This window comes from Nycticebus coucang, chromosome 12, assembly GCF_027406575.1.
Source record: "Nycticebus coucang isolate mNycCou1 chromosome 12, mNycCou1.pri, whole genome shotgun sequence".
NCBI lineage: Eukaryota > Metazoa > Chordata > Mammalia > Primates > Lorisidae > Nycticebus > Nycticebus coucang.
Window position 1 is genome coordinate 111,888,775 of NC_069791.1, and position 19,445 is coordinate 111,908,219.

Consider the following 19,445-nt stretch of genomic DNA (forward strand, 5'->3'; position numbering starts at 1 on the left):
TTTTACAAAAGTCATAGACTTTTTTTCTGCCCCAAAAAAGGTGGTTCTGACCATATTTCTGAGAAAACACTAGAGCTTAGTCAATCTAACCTTATTTAGCTTTAGCTGTTCATTGCTGCTGGGACAAAGACTAAATAATTAGCTCCACTGAGGTAAAGCATGTTATGCCACCATCTCAGTCTCAGACATAATAGTATATTTTTCCTTTGTTTCTTTTCTACTGGTTTGTTTTTTTCTTTTTTCTTTTCTTTTCTTTTCTTTTTTTTGAGACAGTCTCATTTTGTCGCCCTAGTAGAGTACCGTACCATCACAGCTCACAGCAACCTCAAACTCCTGGGCCCAAGCTATTCTCTTTCCTCAGCCTCCCAAGTAGCTGAGACTACAGGCACCCACCACAACACCTAGCTAGTTTTAGAGATGGGGATCTCGCTCTGTTTCAGGCTGGTCTTAAACTTGTGAGCTCAGGGCAATTCATCCACCTTGGCCTCCCAGAGTGCTTGGATTATAGGTGTGAGCCACCTTGTCCAGCTGGGCTTTTTTTTTTTTTAATTAGGTCATTCACTTGTAATTGCAGTTTTTCTGTTTTCATGGTCATTAATTTCACAGACTTATTCCTTTTCTCTACCTTTTCCACCAGTTTACTTCAGTGTCCCCAGCAGTTCCTGAATTCTTGAAAACTCCTTCAACTCCAGATCAGCCTCCCACAAGGTCCACAGCTCCTGTCCTCCCCACAAACACTGTGTGCTCAGTAAAGCCTGGCCCTGCACTAGTAAAGGTGAGTACTCTGGGCACACACTGGGTTGAGTGGCATTACCTGTGACTCTGTCTGTAGCCCTGTAAACAGAACACAAAGGCATTTATTTATCCCAATTCTCCAGCCTGCCTCTTACCCTGAAAACTTGAATACTAGACCATGGAAAGATTTGCTAGATGGGGCCTTTGTATGTTAAGCTGCCATGTTTAACAAATTGTCCTACAGTCACAGAAAAATAATACAAAACTTCGTGTATTTAAAACTTCTTGGGCTATGCAGAAAAGCTTTAGGAAACATTTTATTAGCAGCTCCCAATTCTTTTGCCACCCAGGTCACTAAAATGAAACAGGAAAGAAACAGAATTAAGGTAGTGTTGCTTCAGCACAGCACTTGAGATTCAGCAATCTCACAGATGTCTTTGATGGTAACATGGCTTTGGACCTTACATGTAAGGTCAAACCCAGTGCTATTCCAGATACATTATGTGACAGGTGAAAAGTTTTAGAGAAGCAAATATGGTTTTTGATTTAGCAGATTTGGCAGATGAAGCTTGTTTTGTTCCTCAGATAAGCTTCAGATCTGTGGCACTCTTCCCTACATTTTATTTGGTTGAAATAATTGAGCTGGAATAAATCCCAAGGAAGATTAAAAATTTTAATATAAAGCACATTTCTAAAGTTCTTAAAATCATGTTTATACATTCTAAAGTAGGTGGGAGAATAAACTGTGGAATAGTTTAATCATTTCAGAGACAACTTCTGCAAAAACTAGCAGAATATAGATAACAAACTTTTAAAACACAAAAGGACGTTAGAGTTAACGTCCTCTTACCACCTTTCAGATGAGGAGACTGATGCCCAAAGAAGTTAAGAAGCGACAGAGCCAGGAAGGGTCCCATCTCCCGACTTCTAGTCTAGTCTTCCTGCGTCCTCAGCCTCCTGCAGCTCTCGTGTGAGGCAGGGCAGCGTCTCCTGGATCGGCACACAGCATGTCCTCGCTGCTGTCTGCTGGAGCTGCAGGCGTCGAGCCTTCTGGCTGGATTCTGAAGGCTAAGCTGGCAGGACTTGCTGATAGGTCGGGTATGTGGCATGAAGAAAAGGAAGACCATGAACCAATCTACCATTTTTTGTCTAAGCAAGTAGAAATTTGGAGTTGACACTTCCTTTGATGGAAAGGAACACTCTGGGAGTATGAGATGCTGAGTGTTCACCTAGCAGAGATGTCCAGAGGCAGCTGGACAGACAAGAACGGCCCTCAGCAAGGGGGTAATAAAAATATGGAATATAAATAGCATTCGAAGCTGTGAAACCCAGGAAAATTTCCTAGAGTCTACGTGTAGATAAAGAAGTGCAGACTGAGTCCTTAAGTACTTTAGGGAGATAGTGAGAGAGTCTAGTAGTGCCCAGAAGCCAAATGAAAGAGAAGGAAGAAATCAACTGGAGCAAAGGCTGTCATGGGTCAGTTGAGGGGAGTGCTGGGGACTGGGGCATGTGAGAGGGGTGCTGGGGACTAGGTCAGGTGAGGGGAGTGCTGGCCTGGGTCAGTTGAGAGTGCTGGGGACTGGGTCAGGTGAGCAGGGTGCTGGGGACTGGGTCAGGGTGAGGGGAGTGCTGGGAACTGGGTCAGGTGAGAGGAGTGCTGGGGACTGGGTCAGGTGGGAGGAGTGCTTGGGACTGGGTCAGTTGAGAGGGGTGCTAGAGACTTTGTCAGGTGAGGGGAATGCTGGGGACTGGCCCTGGGTTTGCCTATGTTGAAACAGAGTAACCTTTATAAGATTTTCTGAAAATTTAGTTGTAGTGGGTACAAGAGAAATCGAGAAAGATAATTGGAAATGGTGTTAAAGAAAGCTTTTCTACGGATCTCTGCTGGAAGGGAGAGAAATAGGTCTGCAGCTTGATTGGAATGTGGGGTCAAAAGAGGATGTTTGTGAGCCTGGGCGAATGATCCATGAGGGGCAAGGATTGGTGGAACAGTGACTGCATGCAGTGTGCAAAGCAGCAGGACCTAGTTTGGGAGGGGCTGGTCCGTAGCCACAGGAAAGAGAGCCACATGCACACCTGGGCAGGCAGACAGTGGGAACATGAGGAAGCTCTGTGCCAATCACTTGTATTTTATCAGTGTTTAGGCAATGAGGGCAATTGATACTGAGGCTGAGGAGGAGGTAGTAAAGGTTTGAAGGAAAAGAGAAGATAGGAGGTAGTATCTTAGAAAAGTAGGAAAATAAATGGACTAGAAAAACATGATAGGATGGGCAGATAGCTAGGAAGAGCCCTTGAACTTGGTGATCATGAATTTAAAGTTGAGACTCTTTGGCATGGTTTTATGTTGTTCATATAGCCAGTTATATGAATACAGGCATGGAGGAGACCAATGGTTCTCAACAGGAGGTAATTTTACCCCTGTACCCCATAGGCATTTGCATAGAGACATTTCTGTTATCACAACATGGGGAGGTGCTACTGGCATCTAGGGGCTAGAGGCTAGGGTGCCATTGAACACCCCACAGGGCACAGGACAGCACCCACTATCCAGAATTACCTAATTGGAAATGTCAGTAGAGCCACTCTGTTTCAAAAAACATGCAAAGGAAGAGTATATGGAAGAGTGCTAATAGTGACTATTTCTGATCTGGAGAATATGATGGTATTTTTCTTCTTTGTATTTTTTTTCCTGCAATTTCCTAATTCTTTGGATATGAATATATATATAACATTAATGTAATACTTCACAAAGTGTTTTTATTAAGTTGAGTATGTTGCCTAAAGCAACTTTAGGAATAATTTCCTATATTTTTTTTTCTTTGTTTGGGTAGCTTTTTTTCAGGTAAAGTTATCTTATAATTGAATACTGAAAAGCAGAAAAGTGAACTGATAACTTACAAATTGAGGAAAAGGAAAGAACTCAGGAAAAAGTCATCCAGTTCTTAGCCATAGTATGAGGTCAAGTTAAATGTCAAGAAGGAAAAAAATTTAAATTTAAAAAAACAATGAGGAATGATGCATGGTCTTATATGCTTCAAAGTAAAAATGTAGTATTTCTAAAAAACTTTTTAAATCCATATTCATATTATCAACATTTTAATTTTTATATTTTCCTTAAAGATCATTTTATATTCTTTTATTCTCATTAGAGGTATTTATTTTTAAATATTATGCACAGTATTCTAATATTACATAGTTTTAATGAAGAATAATCTCTTCCCCGTTGTATATTTAGTGTACAACCGGATTTTTTACTATGGGATAATATATGTAAGCATTTAGCAGTACATCTTCACAGGAGCCTCACGGTGAATGTTTGTTACTTTTTAATAGATAAAGCTGGGCTGAATCTTGCCCATGCGTACCCTAAGGAACAACGCTGCCATAGAGCATGGTGCCTTTTTTTGTTTGGGGGTTGTTTGTTTGTTTGTTTTGGACATAGGGTCTTGTTCTGTCACCCAGACTGGAGTGCAGTGGCATCATCATTGCTCACTGCAACCTTGAACTCTTGGTCTAAAGAGATTCTTCTGTCCTCCTGCCTCAGCCTCCTTAGTAGCTGGGACTACAGGTACCACCACATCTGACTAATTTTTCTGTTTTGGGCAGAGTTGGCATCTCATTCATGCTCAGGATTGTCACGGCACGGCTCTTTTTTTTTTTGGAGGTAGAGTCTCACTCTATCGCCCAGGCTAGAGTGCGATGGCATCAGCCTAGCTCACAGCAACCTCATAGTCTTGGGCTCAAGCAGTTTCCTACCTCAGCGTCCCAAGTAGCCGGGACTACAGGTGCCCACCACAACACCCAGCTCATTTTTTTCTTTCTATTTTTAGTAGAAATAGGGTCTCACTTTTGCTTGGGCTGATTTCAAACTCCTGAGTTCAAGCCATCCTCCAGCCTCAGCCTCCCAGAGAGCTGGGATTACAGGCATAAGCCACCACCCCAAGTCTGTCAATGTTCTTGAAATGTATTTGGCATACTGCTTTCCAGAGTGGCTATACCTGTTTCTAAGGTGTATTGCCTTTTAATTTCAAATCATTTAGGCACATGGTAGGATAGATTTCATGTGGTAGTATCTCTGAATGTTCTTATCTTTTTCTCAAAAACAGCAAAGCCATCCCAAGACTCCAAATGACAAACACCGTAGCAAAAAGTGCAAAGATCCCAAACCACGGGTAAAGAAGTTAAAGTACCACCAGTACATCCCACCGGACCAGAAGGGGGAGAAGAGCGAGCCGCAGATGGACTCCAACTACGCCCGCCTGCTGCAGCAGCAGCAGCTCTTCCTGCAGCTGCAAATCCTGAGCCAGCAGAAGCAACACTACAACTACCAGACCATCCTGCCTGCTCCATTCAAGTACGGGCGAGGGCAATGCTGGCTTCCTAAAGTGGATTTTACTGGGGTTTTTATGAGGAACACAAATTACTAAAGGTTGGATGTTGGGATTTATTTGTGCTCAATGATGATATTCATTTTGTTGCTATCAAAGCTTATTACATAGTGTCTGGAGTCTGCATAGTGAGAATGGCCTACATTCCAGTCTAGTTTCTGTCCTCCAGAATAGGTTTCAAACTTTTACAAGTTAGAAATGCCTGTTCCAGCCACACACAGTGGCTCAAGCCTGTAACCCTAGCATACCGGGAGGCCAAGGCAGGTGGATTGCTCGAGCTCATGAGTTTGAAACCAGCCTGACCAGCCTCTCTACTAAAAATAGAAAAACTGAGGCAAGAAAATCATCTGAGCCCAAGAGTTGGAGGTTGCTGTGAGTATTATGCCACAGCACTCTACCCAGGGGAATACCTTAAGATTGTCTCAAAAAAAAATGCCTGTTCCCAATTATTCACCCAGGAAAGCTCTACCTGTTATAGACTCAAAACAGTACTAGATGCTGTGAGATAAGCATACAGTGCATAAGGCCTGACGTAAACAGCTAAGAGAAAAGACAGGTGGGCATGAAACTGGAATGGCCCAGGAAAGCTTTGTGGAGAAGGCAGGAGATTTCTCTGTGGAAGGGCTTACACGCCCCTTCCAAGCACAGGGTGGTGGCACAACACCCATGTGGAGGAAGGAGACAGCAGCACCTGTTTATTGGATGGTGACAAAAACCTCCAGGACAGAAAATGTGATTAATTTTTAAGAAAAGTGGAAGACAAAATTGAGTCAAGCCATTGCCTGGAGAGACTTGACGTTGAGCAGAAGACTTTCCTTGGCATGGCAGACAGACAACTGAGCATTCGGGAGGGCAGAGCTCAGGCAGTGCAACTGAAATGCAGGGAAGGAAGCTAGATGCTGGTATCGAAGGGGAGTCTGGAGCTGATGCGAGACAGAAGGGCCCACAGTCCAGAGCATGTTTCCAGAGATCAGCAGCTATGGAGAGGGAAAATGTTCCCAGCAGCTATAGAGAGGGAAAATGTTCCCAAAGTTTGAACCCAATTATGAGGGACAGAAGGCAGTGAGTTTTGGCAATTCCTAAGCCTGAATTCATAGGAAGATATTCCTAGCTAATAGATATACATCCCTAATATGCTTTTTCTGAAAAACATATATAAAAAATACAAAGAGCCTATCTTCATTTTCCTAACTTTTCAGGAGAAAGTAAAATTGGCATTTAATTTTACAGCATGATGCAAAAGCTCATTCATTATAAGGAAAAAATGTTCTCTGTAACCAAACTATTCAGCTTATGCTCACATGAGCTGTAGAAATTGTACTTGTCTCCCACATGTAAGACTAAGCATGGCTTCATAGATGATCCATATTTTCTAGGAGTAGAAAAGGATTTAAAACCCACTAAAAAGTTTCTCTGTTAAGAAACAACTTCTCATATGTTAATGATTATCAATTCTTTTTTTTTTTTCGTTTCAAGTTTCCAATATCTTGAGGAAAATTAAACCTATTAGTAATCCAGACCTTATTAAATCTAAAAAAATTAGGGTGCCGGGCGCGGTGGCTCACGCCTGTAATCCCAGCACTGTGGGAGGCTGAGGAGGGAGAATCGCTTGAGCTCAGGAGTTCGTGACTCGCCTGAGCGACAGTGAGACCCCGACTCGTGAAAAAAATGGAAAAACCCAGCCGGGCGCCCCGGCGAGCGCCTGTAATCCCAGCGGCTTCCGGAGCTGAGGCAACGGGGTGCCCGCAGCCCGAGTCTGAGGTTGTGGTGAGCTACCACGCCCACTGCACTCTGCTCAGGAGCATAGGGTGGGACCATGTCTCAACAAAAAAAAAAAAAGTAAAGAAATAAAAAATAAGCAACGAAATAAAATAAAAAAGCCAAAAAAAATAAAATAAAATAAAATAAAAAAATTAGAGTAAGAGATAAAGGAGAAAGAATTCTGTAGCATGTTAGTATTTTAAGAGCAAGCGAGCCCAAGCCAGCTGTTGACATTGGAAGGGAGCCAGGTAAGGCCGCAGAGAATTAGAAGAGAATCACAGAGAAACTGCTGCTGCTTTGCAGCGTGGCCTGGGTCCTTGGGAGGCATCCTGCATGGCAGAGGCGTCCTCTTCTGCCACCCTCGTTTGGCATTGGGCACTGATAACAATGACAATGGTAATGATGGTTCAGGCTGTTTACTACTCACATGTGCTTAACTCCTGACATGGTCTTGATGCTCACTGTGAGTCTAGGAGGAATTACTGCTATTGACCCAGATAAGGAAAGAAACCGTCCAACTGAAAATCCCATCAAAGGGTTTTTGTGTTCCATGTATATCTATCCATGCAGCAATCTTTCTGTAATGGAAGACCACGGCTGTGTGGACCAGCTCTGTAGATGGGAAGAACACCCCTGAGGTTGAGGATACGGGACTCTTGATGCTTCTTTGTCTTTCCTGGGCCCTGCAGTTCCCCTCTGCTACTCAGACATTCCCACCACTAAAATAGCCAAGCCTGCCCAAGGGCAATATCATACAAAAAGGCCTAGGACCTAGGAAAAGGAAAGAATACTTACTTTTGTGTATTATTTCACAATACAAAGACAGAACATAAGTCCAGGATCCTTTAATTTCCAGATCCTAAAAATGGAAACCTTGTTTCTGACACAGTTTAGCTTTACTAAAATTCTATTACAAGAAACTGAAAGTCCTTGTAGCAGTGGAGTTTTCCCTATATCCTGTAGCCCTTTCTAGCCCTTTACTACCACAGAAGGAGCAAAAGCTTAGGCCCACACTGTCTGCACCCTGGCTGAAAGGTCACTGGAAGTTGTGGACCCTTAGTCCCTCTGAACTTCAGGTATCTTATCTACACAGCTATCCCATTCATCAGCTACTACTCTCTTTTCATTCTTTAATTCAAGAGAAATATAGATTAACATATTTCTGTTATTTCAAAGATTGAATTAAATACCAGACTGTTAATAAATAGAATAATACAGACTCTCAACCAAAAAGATAGCATGAGTAGAATAATGACTTTAAATAGTCCATTCCCAAAGGTATAATGCTCTCATAAGGGAGCAAAAGGTGGTTGAGGCCATCTGCGCTTGTCGCTCTTCTGTGTGATGAGGCACAGGCAGATGCACAGGAGAGGCAGAGGCTGGACAGGCACACGCAGGGGACGCAGACTCCCAGGACAGGTACACGCAGGAGAGGCAGACGCCCTGGAGAGGCAGAAGCAGGACAGGCAGACATGCAAGACAGGCACACGCAGGAGAGGCAGACACACCACACAGGTACACGCAGGGGACACAGACACCCGGGAGAGGCAGAGGCAAGAGAGGCAGACGCCCAGGACAGGCACACGCCTGGGAGAGGCACACGCAGGAGAGGCAGACGCCCTGGAGAGGCAGAGGCAGGACAGGCAGACATGCAAGACAGGTACACGCAGGAGAGGCAGACACACCACACAGGTACACACAGGGGACACAGACACCCGGGAGAGGCAGAGGCAGGAGAGGCAGACGCCCAGGACAGGCACACGCCTAGGAGAGGCACATGCAGGAGAGGCAGAGGCAGGACAGGCAGACATGCAAGACAGGTACATGCAGGAGAGGCAGACACACCAGACAGGTACACGCAGGGGACACAGATGCCCGGGAGAGGCAGAGGTAGGAGAGGCAGACGCCCAGGACAGGCACACGCAGGAGAGGCACACGCCCGGGACAGGCACACGCAGGAGAGGCACACACCCTGGACAGGCACACACAGGAGAGACAGATACCCAGGACAGGCACACGCAGGAGAGGCACACGCCCGGGACAGGCACACGCAGGAGAGACAGATAACCAGGACAGGCACACACAGGAGAGGCAGACGCCCGCGCCAGGCACATGCAGGAGAGGCAGACGCTCGCGCCAGGCACACGCAGGAGAGGCAGACGCCCGGGACAGGCACACACAGGAGAGGCAGACGCCCGGGACAGGCACACGCAGGAGAGACAGATACCCAGGACAGGCACACGCAGGAGAGGCAGACGTCCTGGAGAGGCAGAGGCAGGACAGGCAGACATGCAAGACAGGCACATGCAGGAGAGGCAGACACACCAGACAGGTACACGCACGGGACACAGATGCCCGGGAGAGGCAGACGCCCAGGACAGGCACACGCAGGAGAGGCACACGCCCAGGACAGGCACACGCAGGAGAGGCAGACCCCTGGGACAGGCACACGCAGGAGAGGCAGATGCCCGGGACAGGCACACGCAGGAGAGGCAGACACCCGGGACAGGCACACGCACGAGAGGCAGATGCCTAGGACGGGCACAGGCAGGAGAAGCAGGCAAACGTAGGAGAGGCAGGTCTGCCCACAGGCAGTGCATCAATTGCAGTGAGACTTCAGAGGGACTGGCAATTTGGATAAAAATGTCTCCAAAGGACCCCTTGGAGGGACAGCAATGAATGAAAATTAGGTTAAGAAACATTAAAGAAAATAGTTTTTTATAACTCTAACCTGAGATTTTATTTTTTATTAAATCATAACTGTGTACATTCATGCATTTATGGGGTATAATGTGCTGATTTGATATACAATGGGGAAAGCTTACATCAAACATGTTAACATAACCATCACCTCACTTATTTGTTGTGGTAGGACATTTATTCTCTGCTCTTAATAGTTTTGAAATGTACCATTGCATTGTGCACATCAGGTGAAGTCCCACCAAATACCTCCCCCACAGTCTCCCCCCTCCTCTCCCTTCTTTTCCTTCCTTCTTTCTAGACTATAGTTTTGTTTTATCATCCGTATTGATTATACCTAACCTGAGATTTTAAAATTGAATTTTTAGAAGAGAGAATAACAATATTTGTTATTTCATCCAACCTCCAAGAAACTTCATCTCACTCTTAAGTTGTTTAACTTCAATAAATTCAGGCGGTTTAAAAAGACCTCAAGATGGATGTCAAGAATTAGCTGTTGGTGGGGCATGGCTCATGCCTGTAATCCTACCATTCTGGGAGGAGCTCAAGAGCTTGAGACCAGCCTGAACAAGAAGGAGACTCCATCTCTTTTAAAAATATAAAAATTAGTCAGGCATGGTAACGGGTACCTGCAGTCCCAGCTACTCGGGAGGATCTCTTGAGCCCAGAAGTTTGAGGTTGCACTGAGCTATAGCCTGAGTGACAGAGTAGGATTCCTTCTCAAAAGAGCTAGCTGTTGACAGAGCCAGCACTGGCTTCCACCACAGCCTTCCTGAACCTCCTTGGAGAAAGCTCATCCAACTGGCTCTCACTTGTTAACTTGGACCCCCATATCAGAAGCTGGAATTCCAAATCTCTTTGACATTAGCACCAAGGCTTTGTATGTGACAATAAAACCTGAGGCTGCAATGGAATTGGCTATACAGTGTCAACCATCATGTCCATGTTTGTTTAATAAGCATCAATCATGGGAAAAGGAAACCGAGAATATCACAGTTGGAAGACATTAAGGAGGGATCTGGCTTTGATGGGGAAAGGGATTTAGGGAAATGAGTACAAAGCACCTAACTTTAGAATTTGGGGTGGAGACAAGATGGCTGACGGAAGCCAGCTTTCCACAGAGGCTCCCGTCCAGAAGGAGAGTTAAAGGACAAAAATTTAGCAAGTAACCTGGTAGATTTGAGCTGTACCAAGAGAGATGGTTGAAGAAAGCACATCAACCCTGCTGAGGTGAGCTGCGACCACAAGGATACAAACAAAAGGTACAAAATCCATCACCAAGCAGACCGGAGTCCGCTCCCCCATGAGAACGGCTTGGAGTGCCCCACAAACAAACGGGCAGAGTTCAAAGGTCCTCCCACTACACTCCATGGGAGAGACCCTCTAAAAACTGGACCTGCCTCCCCTACTAGGGTGCCATAGCATTCTCCTGCCAGGCATAAAACTGTATAAAACTGTATATATTCTCTACCTGCAACTTTGAGCTCCCAGCACTCCCCTCCACTCTCACTCTGAGGTCTGGAGGCCTGTCCCCAGGAATTCAGATTCTTGGGTGATTTCTCGAGCAGTGTGGACAGTGCCTAAACTGCAGCTGGTCAGTGCTGACACCAGGGCATGGGAGCAAGGAGAGGACGGTCGGCTGAGGGAACCACACCAGAGCAGCAGTTCCCTGAGGCACGGAGCGGCAGTCATCTTTTAGCAGCAATACGGCCAGGCATAAAACTGTGTAAAACTGTATATATTTTCTACCTGCAACTCTGAGCTCCCAGCACTCACCTCCACTCAGTCTGAGGTCTGGAGGCCTATCCCCCAGGAGTTCAGATTCTTGGGTGGTTTCTCGAGGGGTGTGGACAGTGCCTAAATTGCAGCTGGTCAGCGCTGACTCTGGGGCATGGGAGTGAGGAGAGGACGGTCGGCTGAGAGGGAACCACACCAGAGCAGCAGTTCTCTGAGGCTCAGAGCAGCAGCCGTCTTTTAGCAGCAATACGGCTCAGTCCCGGATATTCTGAAGCCACACCCCCTGTCTCCCTGGGCAACCAGAGGAGGCCGACAACAACTGGTGAGTAAAGGATTTGCCTGAGGCGGTACCGACTCACAGACCTGGGAAGCTCCCAGGGCGAGGCTGACGCAGAGAACAGCTTTACTGAGCCTAAGACACACCTGGCCCTCAGGGGATCGTCAGCCTGTAGACAAAGGAAGGCAGCAGGATAGAACTGACAGGTAACCTACTACAAACCTGCAGGAGCAAAGACAGGGCTTTGGAACTCAAAACACCTCTTCTGCAGGGGAATTTAGCAGTTCTGTTCGGTTCCATCACTTACATCAATCAGGGGCGGTGCTGGACCTGAGTGAACAACCCCCAACCTTCACCAAGCGCCCAAGGCTGTCAGGCCTCACCTCCTCCTGCTAGATAGAGGCAGAGTGCAGAGGCCTGGCAGATTTCCTTCTGATTCAGGCAGGTGCAAATCCCTGGAGTATCTGTTCACTACAGGCAACTGGGTCAGCCAACTACAGGGCTATCACTGACTGGGTATGACAGAGGTGCAAGGTGGGGAAGGAGGCATCAAACTTCCCAGACTGATCTATTTGCTGGGTGGCTCCTCCTGACTCCACACAGCACTGGAGCAAGCCATATCAGAGTAGTCACCAGACCCCTATGATCCAGTTCCCAGAGACCTCTTAAACGCTCCCACCTGAGACAGGTGCTGACTGAGACAATTGATTTGGACCTTTTGAACTGAGCTAATCACCTGAGGACTATTCAGGTGGTGCCCTGGGTGTGTGGTTGTAGGAAGGTTTGATTTTCCTTTTCCAATTGTTGCCTGTGGTGGGCAGGGCAACTTAATTGCTGGTATTTCTCCACAGCTGAGACTTCAACTCAGAGTAACTGTTTCATTAGGGTTGAACAGAAACCAGCTGAAAATAAGACAGACCCACTTAGCCCAACCACACCAAACAGGGCCCCAGTTTCTCAGGCCACAGCACCGTACGTGTCCTTGACAAAGCTCCCAGGGGAAAAATCAAAGAGAGTAAAACAATCATGGGGCGGAATCAGCGGAAAAACTCTGGTAACATGAATAACCAGAATAGATCAAACCTCCCCTCCCCCTGGCAAGGAAACATATGGCAGATGCAATTGAAGATCCCATTCATAAAACAACTGGCCGAGATGTCGGAAATCGAATTCAGAATTTGGATTGCAAACAAGATTAATAAAGTGGAGGAAAATTTGGAATTAGAACTTCGAGCAGCAATTCAAAAGTCAGAATTAGGAATTCGAGGAGAAATTCAAAAGTTGGCTCAAGAATTTAACGAATTTAAAGACAAAACCACCAAAGACTTAGACACACTGAAACAAGAATTTGCAGCCCTCAAAGATCTGAAAAATACAGTAGAATCCCTCAGTAAGAGAGTGGAGCAAGCAGAAAAAAAGGACTTCTGACATTGAAGACAAAGCCTTTGAACGCTCCCAAACTCTCAAAGACGAAGAGAAATGGAGAGCAAAATTGGATCATTTCTCTCAGAGAGCTCGGGATAATTCAAAGAAGGCTAATATTCAACACATTGGCATCCCTGAAACCGATGAAGTGGCCTCACTAGGCACAGAGGCCCTTCTCCATGAAATTATGAAAGAATTTTCCAGACATGCCAAGAGATTCTGAAATTCAGATAGAAGACAGCTTCAGAACCCCAGCACGACCCCAATAAGACATCCCCCAGGCATATTATAATTAACTTCACTAAAGTTAATATGAAGGAGAAAATTCTCAAAGCAGCCAGACGTAAGAAAACCATTACCTACAAAGGGAAGAATATTAGAATGACTGCAGATCTCTCTGCTGAAACTTTTCAAGCCAGAAGAGGGTGGTCATCGACTTTTAACCTCCTAAAGCAAAATAACTTTCAACCCCAGATCCTGTATCCAGCTAAACTGAGTTTCATTTATAATGGAGAAATTTAATACTTTAATGACATTCATATGTTGAAGAAATTTGCCATAACCAAACCAGCTCTTCAGGATATTCTCAGACCTATCCTCAATAATGACCAACCCAATCCTCTTCCACAAAAGTAAAGTCACTCAGAAACTTTTGATCAAACTCCAACTTCCACACTGGCGAAAGGATTAAAAATGTCCACTGGACTTTTGAAAAACTCAATACCTAATTTTACCAGACTTATCAATATTCTCCATTAAAGTGGACGGCTTAAATTGTCCTCTAAAGAGGCATAGGTTAGCTGACTGGATACAAAAACTGAGGCCAGATATTTTGTGCATACAAGAGTCACATCTTACCTTAAAAGACAAATGTAGACTCAGGGTGAAAGGATGGTCATCCATATTTCAGGCAAATGGTAATCAGAAAAAAGCAGGTATTGCAATTTTATTTGCAGATACAATAGGCTTTAAACCAACAAAAGTAAGGAAGGATAAGAATGGTCACTTTATATTTGTTAAGGGTAATACTCAATATGATGAGATTTCAATTATTAATATCTATGCACCCAACCAGAATGCACCTCAATTTATAAGAGAAACTCTTAAGAGACATGAATAACTTGATTTCCTCCAGCTCCATAATAGTCGGAGATTTCAACACTCCTTTGGCAGTGTTGGATTGATCCTCCAATAAGAAACTGAGCAAAGAAATTTTAGATTTAAACCGAACCATCCAACATTTGGATTTAGCAGACATCTACAGAACATTTCATCCCAACAAAACTGAATACACGTACTTCTCATCAGCCCACGGAACTTACTCCAAAGTCGATCACATCTTAGGTCACAAGTCTAACCTCAGTAAATTTAAAGGAATAGAAATTATTCGTTGCATCTTCTCAGACCACCATAGAATAAAAGTTGAGCTGAGTAACAACAGGAATCTGCATACTCATACAAAAACATGGAAGTTAAATAACCTTACGCTGAATGATAGCTGGGTCAGAGATGAGATTAAGAAGGAAATTGCCAAATTTTTGGAACACAACAACAATGAAGACACCAATTATCAGAACCTCTGGGATACGGCAAAGGCAGTCCTAAGAGGGAAATTTATAGCACTGCAAGCCTTCCTCAAGTGAACAGAAAGAGAGGAAGTTAACAACTTAATGGGACATCTCAAGCAAATGGAAAAGGAAGAACATTCCAACCCCAAACCCAGTAGAAGAAAAGAAATAACCAAAATTAGACCAGAATTAAAAGAAATTAAAAACAGAATTATACAACAGATCAATAAATCAAAAACTTGGTTTTTGAAAAGGTCAATAAAATAGATAAACCTTTGAGCAACCTAATCAGGAAAAAAAAAAAGAGTAAAATCTCGAGGGACTTTACCTAACAATTGCAATCAGTGTAACCTGGCTTATTGTACCCTCAATGAATCCCCAACACCTGGCTTATTGTACCCTCAATGAATCCCCAACAATAAATAAATAAATAAGAGTAAAATCTCTAATCTCATCAATCAGAAACAACAAAGACAAAAACACAACAGACTCCTCAGAAATTCAAAAAATCCGTAATGAATATTACAAGAAACTTTATTCGCAGAAATATGAAAATCTGAAGAAAATTGACCAATACTTGGAAGCACATCACCTTCCAAGACTTAGCCAGAATCAAGTGGAAATGTAGAACAGGCCCATATCAAGTTCTGAAATAGCATCAACCATACAAAACCTCCCTAAAAAGAAAAGCCCGGGACCACATGGTTTCACGTCAGAATTCTAGCAGACCTTTAAAGAGGAATTAGTACCTATGTTACTCAACCTGTTCCAAAAGGTAGAAAAAGAAGGAAGACTACCCAACACGTTCTATGAAGCAAACATCACCCTGATCCCCAAACCAGGAAAAGACCCAACAAGAAAAGAAAATTATAGACCAATATCACTAAAGAATATAGATGCAAAAATATTCAACAAGATCCTAACAAACAGAATCCAGCAACACATCAAACAAATTATACATCATGACCAAGTCAGTTTTATCCCAGGGTCTCAAGGCTGGTTCAATATACATAAATCTGTAAGTATAATTCAGCACATAAACAAATTAAAAAACAAAGACCATATGATTCTCTCAATTGATGCAGAAAAAGCTTTTGATAATATCCAGAATCCCTTCATGATCAGAACACTTAGGAAAATTGGTGTAGAAGGAACATCTCTTAAACTGATAGAGGCCATCTACAGCAAACCCACAGCCAATATCATATTGAATGGAGTTAAATTGAAATCATTTCACTCAGATCAGGAACCAGACAAGGCTGCCCATTGTCTCCACTGCCCTTTAACATTGTAATGGAAGTTTTAGCCACTGCAATTAGGGAAGAAAAGGCAATCAAGGGTATCCACATAGGGTCAGAAGAGATCAAACTTTCGCTCTTTGCAGATGATATGATTATATATCTGGAAAACACTAAGGATTCTACTCAAAAACTCTTAGAAGTGATCAAGGAATACAGCAGCGTCTCAGGTTACAAAATCAACATTCATAAATCAGTATCCTTTATATATACCAACAACAGTCAAGTTGAAGAAACAGTTAAGGACTCTATCCCATTCACAGTAGTGCCAAAGAAGACGAAATATTTGGGAGTTTATCTAACAAAGGACGTGAAAGAGCTCTATAAAGAGAACTATGAAACCCTAAGAAAAGAAATAGCTGAAAATGTTAACAAATGGAAAAACATACCATGCTCATGGCTGGGAAGAATCAACATCGTTAAAATGTCCATACTACCCAAAGCAATATATAATTTTAATGCAATTCATACTTTATTCATATATGTATATTCATATATACAAAGCAATATATAATTTGAATGCAATAAATCATACTTTAAAGATCTTGAAAAAACAATACTTCATTTTATATGGAATCAGAAAAAAAATCGAATAGCCAAGACATTACTCAAGAATAAAAACAAAGCAGGAGGAATCATGCTACCAGACCTCAGTCTATACTACAAATCGATAGTGATCAAAACAGCATGGTACTGGCACAAAAACAGAGAAGTAGATGTCTGGAACAGAATAGAGAACCAAGAGATGAATCCAGCTACTTACCGTTATTTAATCTTTGATAAGCCAATTAAAAACATTCAGTGGGGAAAAGATTCCCTATTTAACAAATGGTGCTGGGTGAACTGGCTGGCAACCTGCAGAAGACTGAAACTGGACCCACACCTTTCACCATTAACTAAGATAGACTCTCACTGGATTAAAGATTTAAACTTAAGACATGAAACTATAAAAATACTAGAAGAGAGTGCAGGGAAAACCCTTGAAGAAATCAGCCTGGGCGAGTATTTTGTGAGGAGGACCCCCCGGGCAATTGAAGCAGCTTCAAAAATACACTACTCGGACCTGATCAGACTAAAAAGCTTCTGCACAGCCAAGAACACAGTAAGTAAAGCAAGCAAACAGCCCTCAGAATGGGAGAAGATATTTGCAGGTTATGTCTCCGACAAAGGTTTAATAACCAGAATCCACAGAGAACTCAAATGTATAAGCAAGAAAAGAACAAGTGATCCCATCGCAGGCTGGGCAAGGGATTTGAAGAGAAACTTTTCTGAAGACAGGCGTGCGGCCTACAGACATATGAAAAAATGCTCATCATCTTTAATCATCAGAGAAATGCAAATCAAAACTACTTTGAGATATCGTCTAACTCCAGTAAGACTAGCCTATATCACAAAATCCCAAGACCAGAGATGTTGGCGTGGATGTGGGGAAAAGGGAGCACTTCTACACTGCTGGTGGGAATGCAAATTAATACATTCCTTTTGGAAAGATGTATGGAGAACACTTAGAGATCTACAAATAGATCTGTCATTCAATCCTATAATTCCTCTACTGGGCATATACCCAGAAGACCAAAAATCACATCACAACAAAGATATTTGTACCAGAATGTTTATTGCAGCCCAATTCATAATTGCTGTCTGAGGCAAGAGAATGGCTTAAGCCCAGGAGTTGGAGGTTGCTGTGAGCTATGTGATGCCATGGCACTCTACCTAGGGCCATAAAGTGAAACTCTGTCTCTACAAAAAAAAAAAAAAAAAATGAAGTAGCCAATTCATAATTGCTAAGTCATGAAAAAGCCCAAGTGCCCATAGATCCACGAATGGATTAATAAATTGTGGTATATGTACACCATGGAATATTATGCTGCCTTAAAGAAAGATGGAGACTTTACCTCTTTCATGTTTACATGGATGGAGCTGGAACATATTCTTCTTAGTAAAGTATCCCAAGAATGGAAGAAAAAGTATCCAATGTACTCAGCCCTACTATGAAACTAATTTATGGCTTTCACGTGAAAGCTATAACCCAGTTACAACCTAAGAATAGGAGGAAAGGGAGGGGAGGGAGCGGGGAGATGGGCAGAGGAAGGGGGATTGGTGGGATTACACCTGTGGTGCATCTTACAAGGGTATATGAGAAACTTATTAAATGTGGAATGTAAATCTCTTAGCACAATTCTAAGAAAATGCCAGGAAGGCTATGTTAACCAGTGTGATGAAAATGTGTCAACAGTCTATGAAACTAGTGTATAGTGCCCCATGATCACATTAATGTACACAGCTATGATTTAATAAATAAAAAAAATTTAACAACTGATTTGCCGACTTTTTTAAAAGAACGTTTTTAATTGCAGTATAACTTGTTTACAGAGAAGCCTATAAATTTTAAGTGAAAATTGATGCTAAAGTAAACACACCCTTTTACCCACCATCCAAACCAAGAAATGGAACATTGTCAGTGTCCCACAATCCCTCTTCCAGTCCCCTCTTTATGACTATCCTGACTTTATCCCATAGATTATTTTTGCCTATTTGTGAACTTTATATAAATGTGATCTTATAAGACACTTAAATGTCTGGCATTTCTTGCTGAACATTGTTTGTGAGATGCATCTTTATCAGCACAGATCCCGGTAGTTAATTTCCATTTCTATTCAGTATTTCATGCTTAACTATACCATAGTGGGTCCATGCATCACACTCCCCAGGGACAGCTGGGTTGCTTCCAGTTGGGGGCAGCTGTGATATCCCACTCTGCGTCTTCTGGCACACATATTCCTGTCTTTCTGCTGCATGTCTAGGCATGCAAATGCTGGATCATAGGGTAGGCACGTTTTTCTTGAGTATATGGAATAGTTTTCCAGAGTGAATGTACCACTTCACACATCTGGCAGCAGTGTGTGAGAGGTCTGGTTGTCCTGAACACTGGTATCTTCGGCCTTATTGGTTATAGCAATTCTGCTGGGGGTGCAAGTCTATTTTCTCATGATTTTCATTTTCCTCATGCTTAGGTTAAGCTCTGAATCATGTATTTTTTTGACCATTTGGATATACTTTCTGGTAATATGCCTGTCTAAAAACGTAAAAACCCACTTTTCCATCAGGATTTCTTTTTCTTACTATCTTATCATACTCTAGAGACATGTATGACAGGTATCTTGCCCTCTTCTATGGCTCAGCTTTTCACTCTCTTAAAGGTGTCCCTACTGTTTGGTGCTTTATATGTCCTATTTAACGAATCTTTGCCAATCCAAAGGCCGTAAGATACTATCCGAAGTTTTCCTTTAAAAGCTTTATTATTGTTGTAATTCATGTAGATTTTTGGTAAATGATATGAGGAGGCAATCAAGAGCCATATCTTTTCTGTGTGAATATCCACTTTGATCCAGCCCTGCTCATCAGAAGGACCACTCTCTCCACTGCACGCAGTGTAAGGGCCACGGACACAGAGTCTGTCTTCAGATTCTCCATTCTTGCCCACTGTGTGCTGTGCTGTCCTTGCCGTGGCACCACACCAAGTAAATAACCAGCTTTGTAATACATGTTGATATCT

General features: G+C 43.2%; 1 protein-coding gene across 12 annotated transcripts in view; it reads left to right on the forward strand.

Moving 5' to 3' along the window:
* The window catches only part of MRTFB (myocardin related transcription factor B), a 371,831-nt gene that overhangs the window by 330,295 nt on the left and 22,091 nt on the right, over positions 1-19,445 (forward strand). For all 12 annotated transcript variants that reach the window (XM_053554572.1, XM_053554574.1, XM_053554580.1 and 9 more), the window contains 2 exons: positions 638-775; positions 4,842-5,089. In XM_053554572.1, coding sequence (XP_053410547.1) covers positions 638-775; positions 4,842-5,089 — 386 coding nt within the window. The remainder of the gene's footprint in view (positions 1-637; positions 776-4,841; positions 5,090-19,445) is intronic.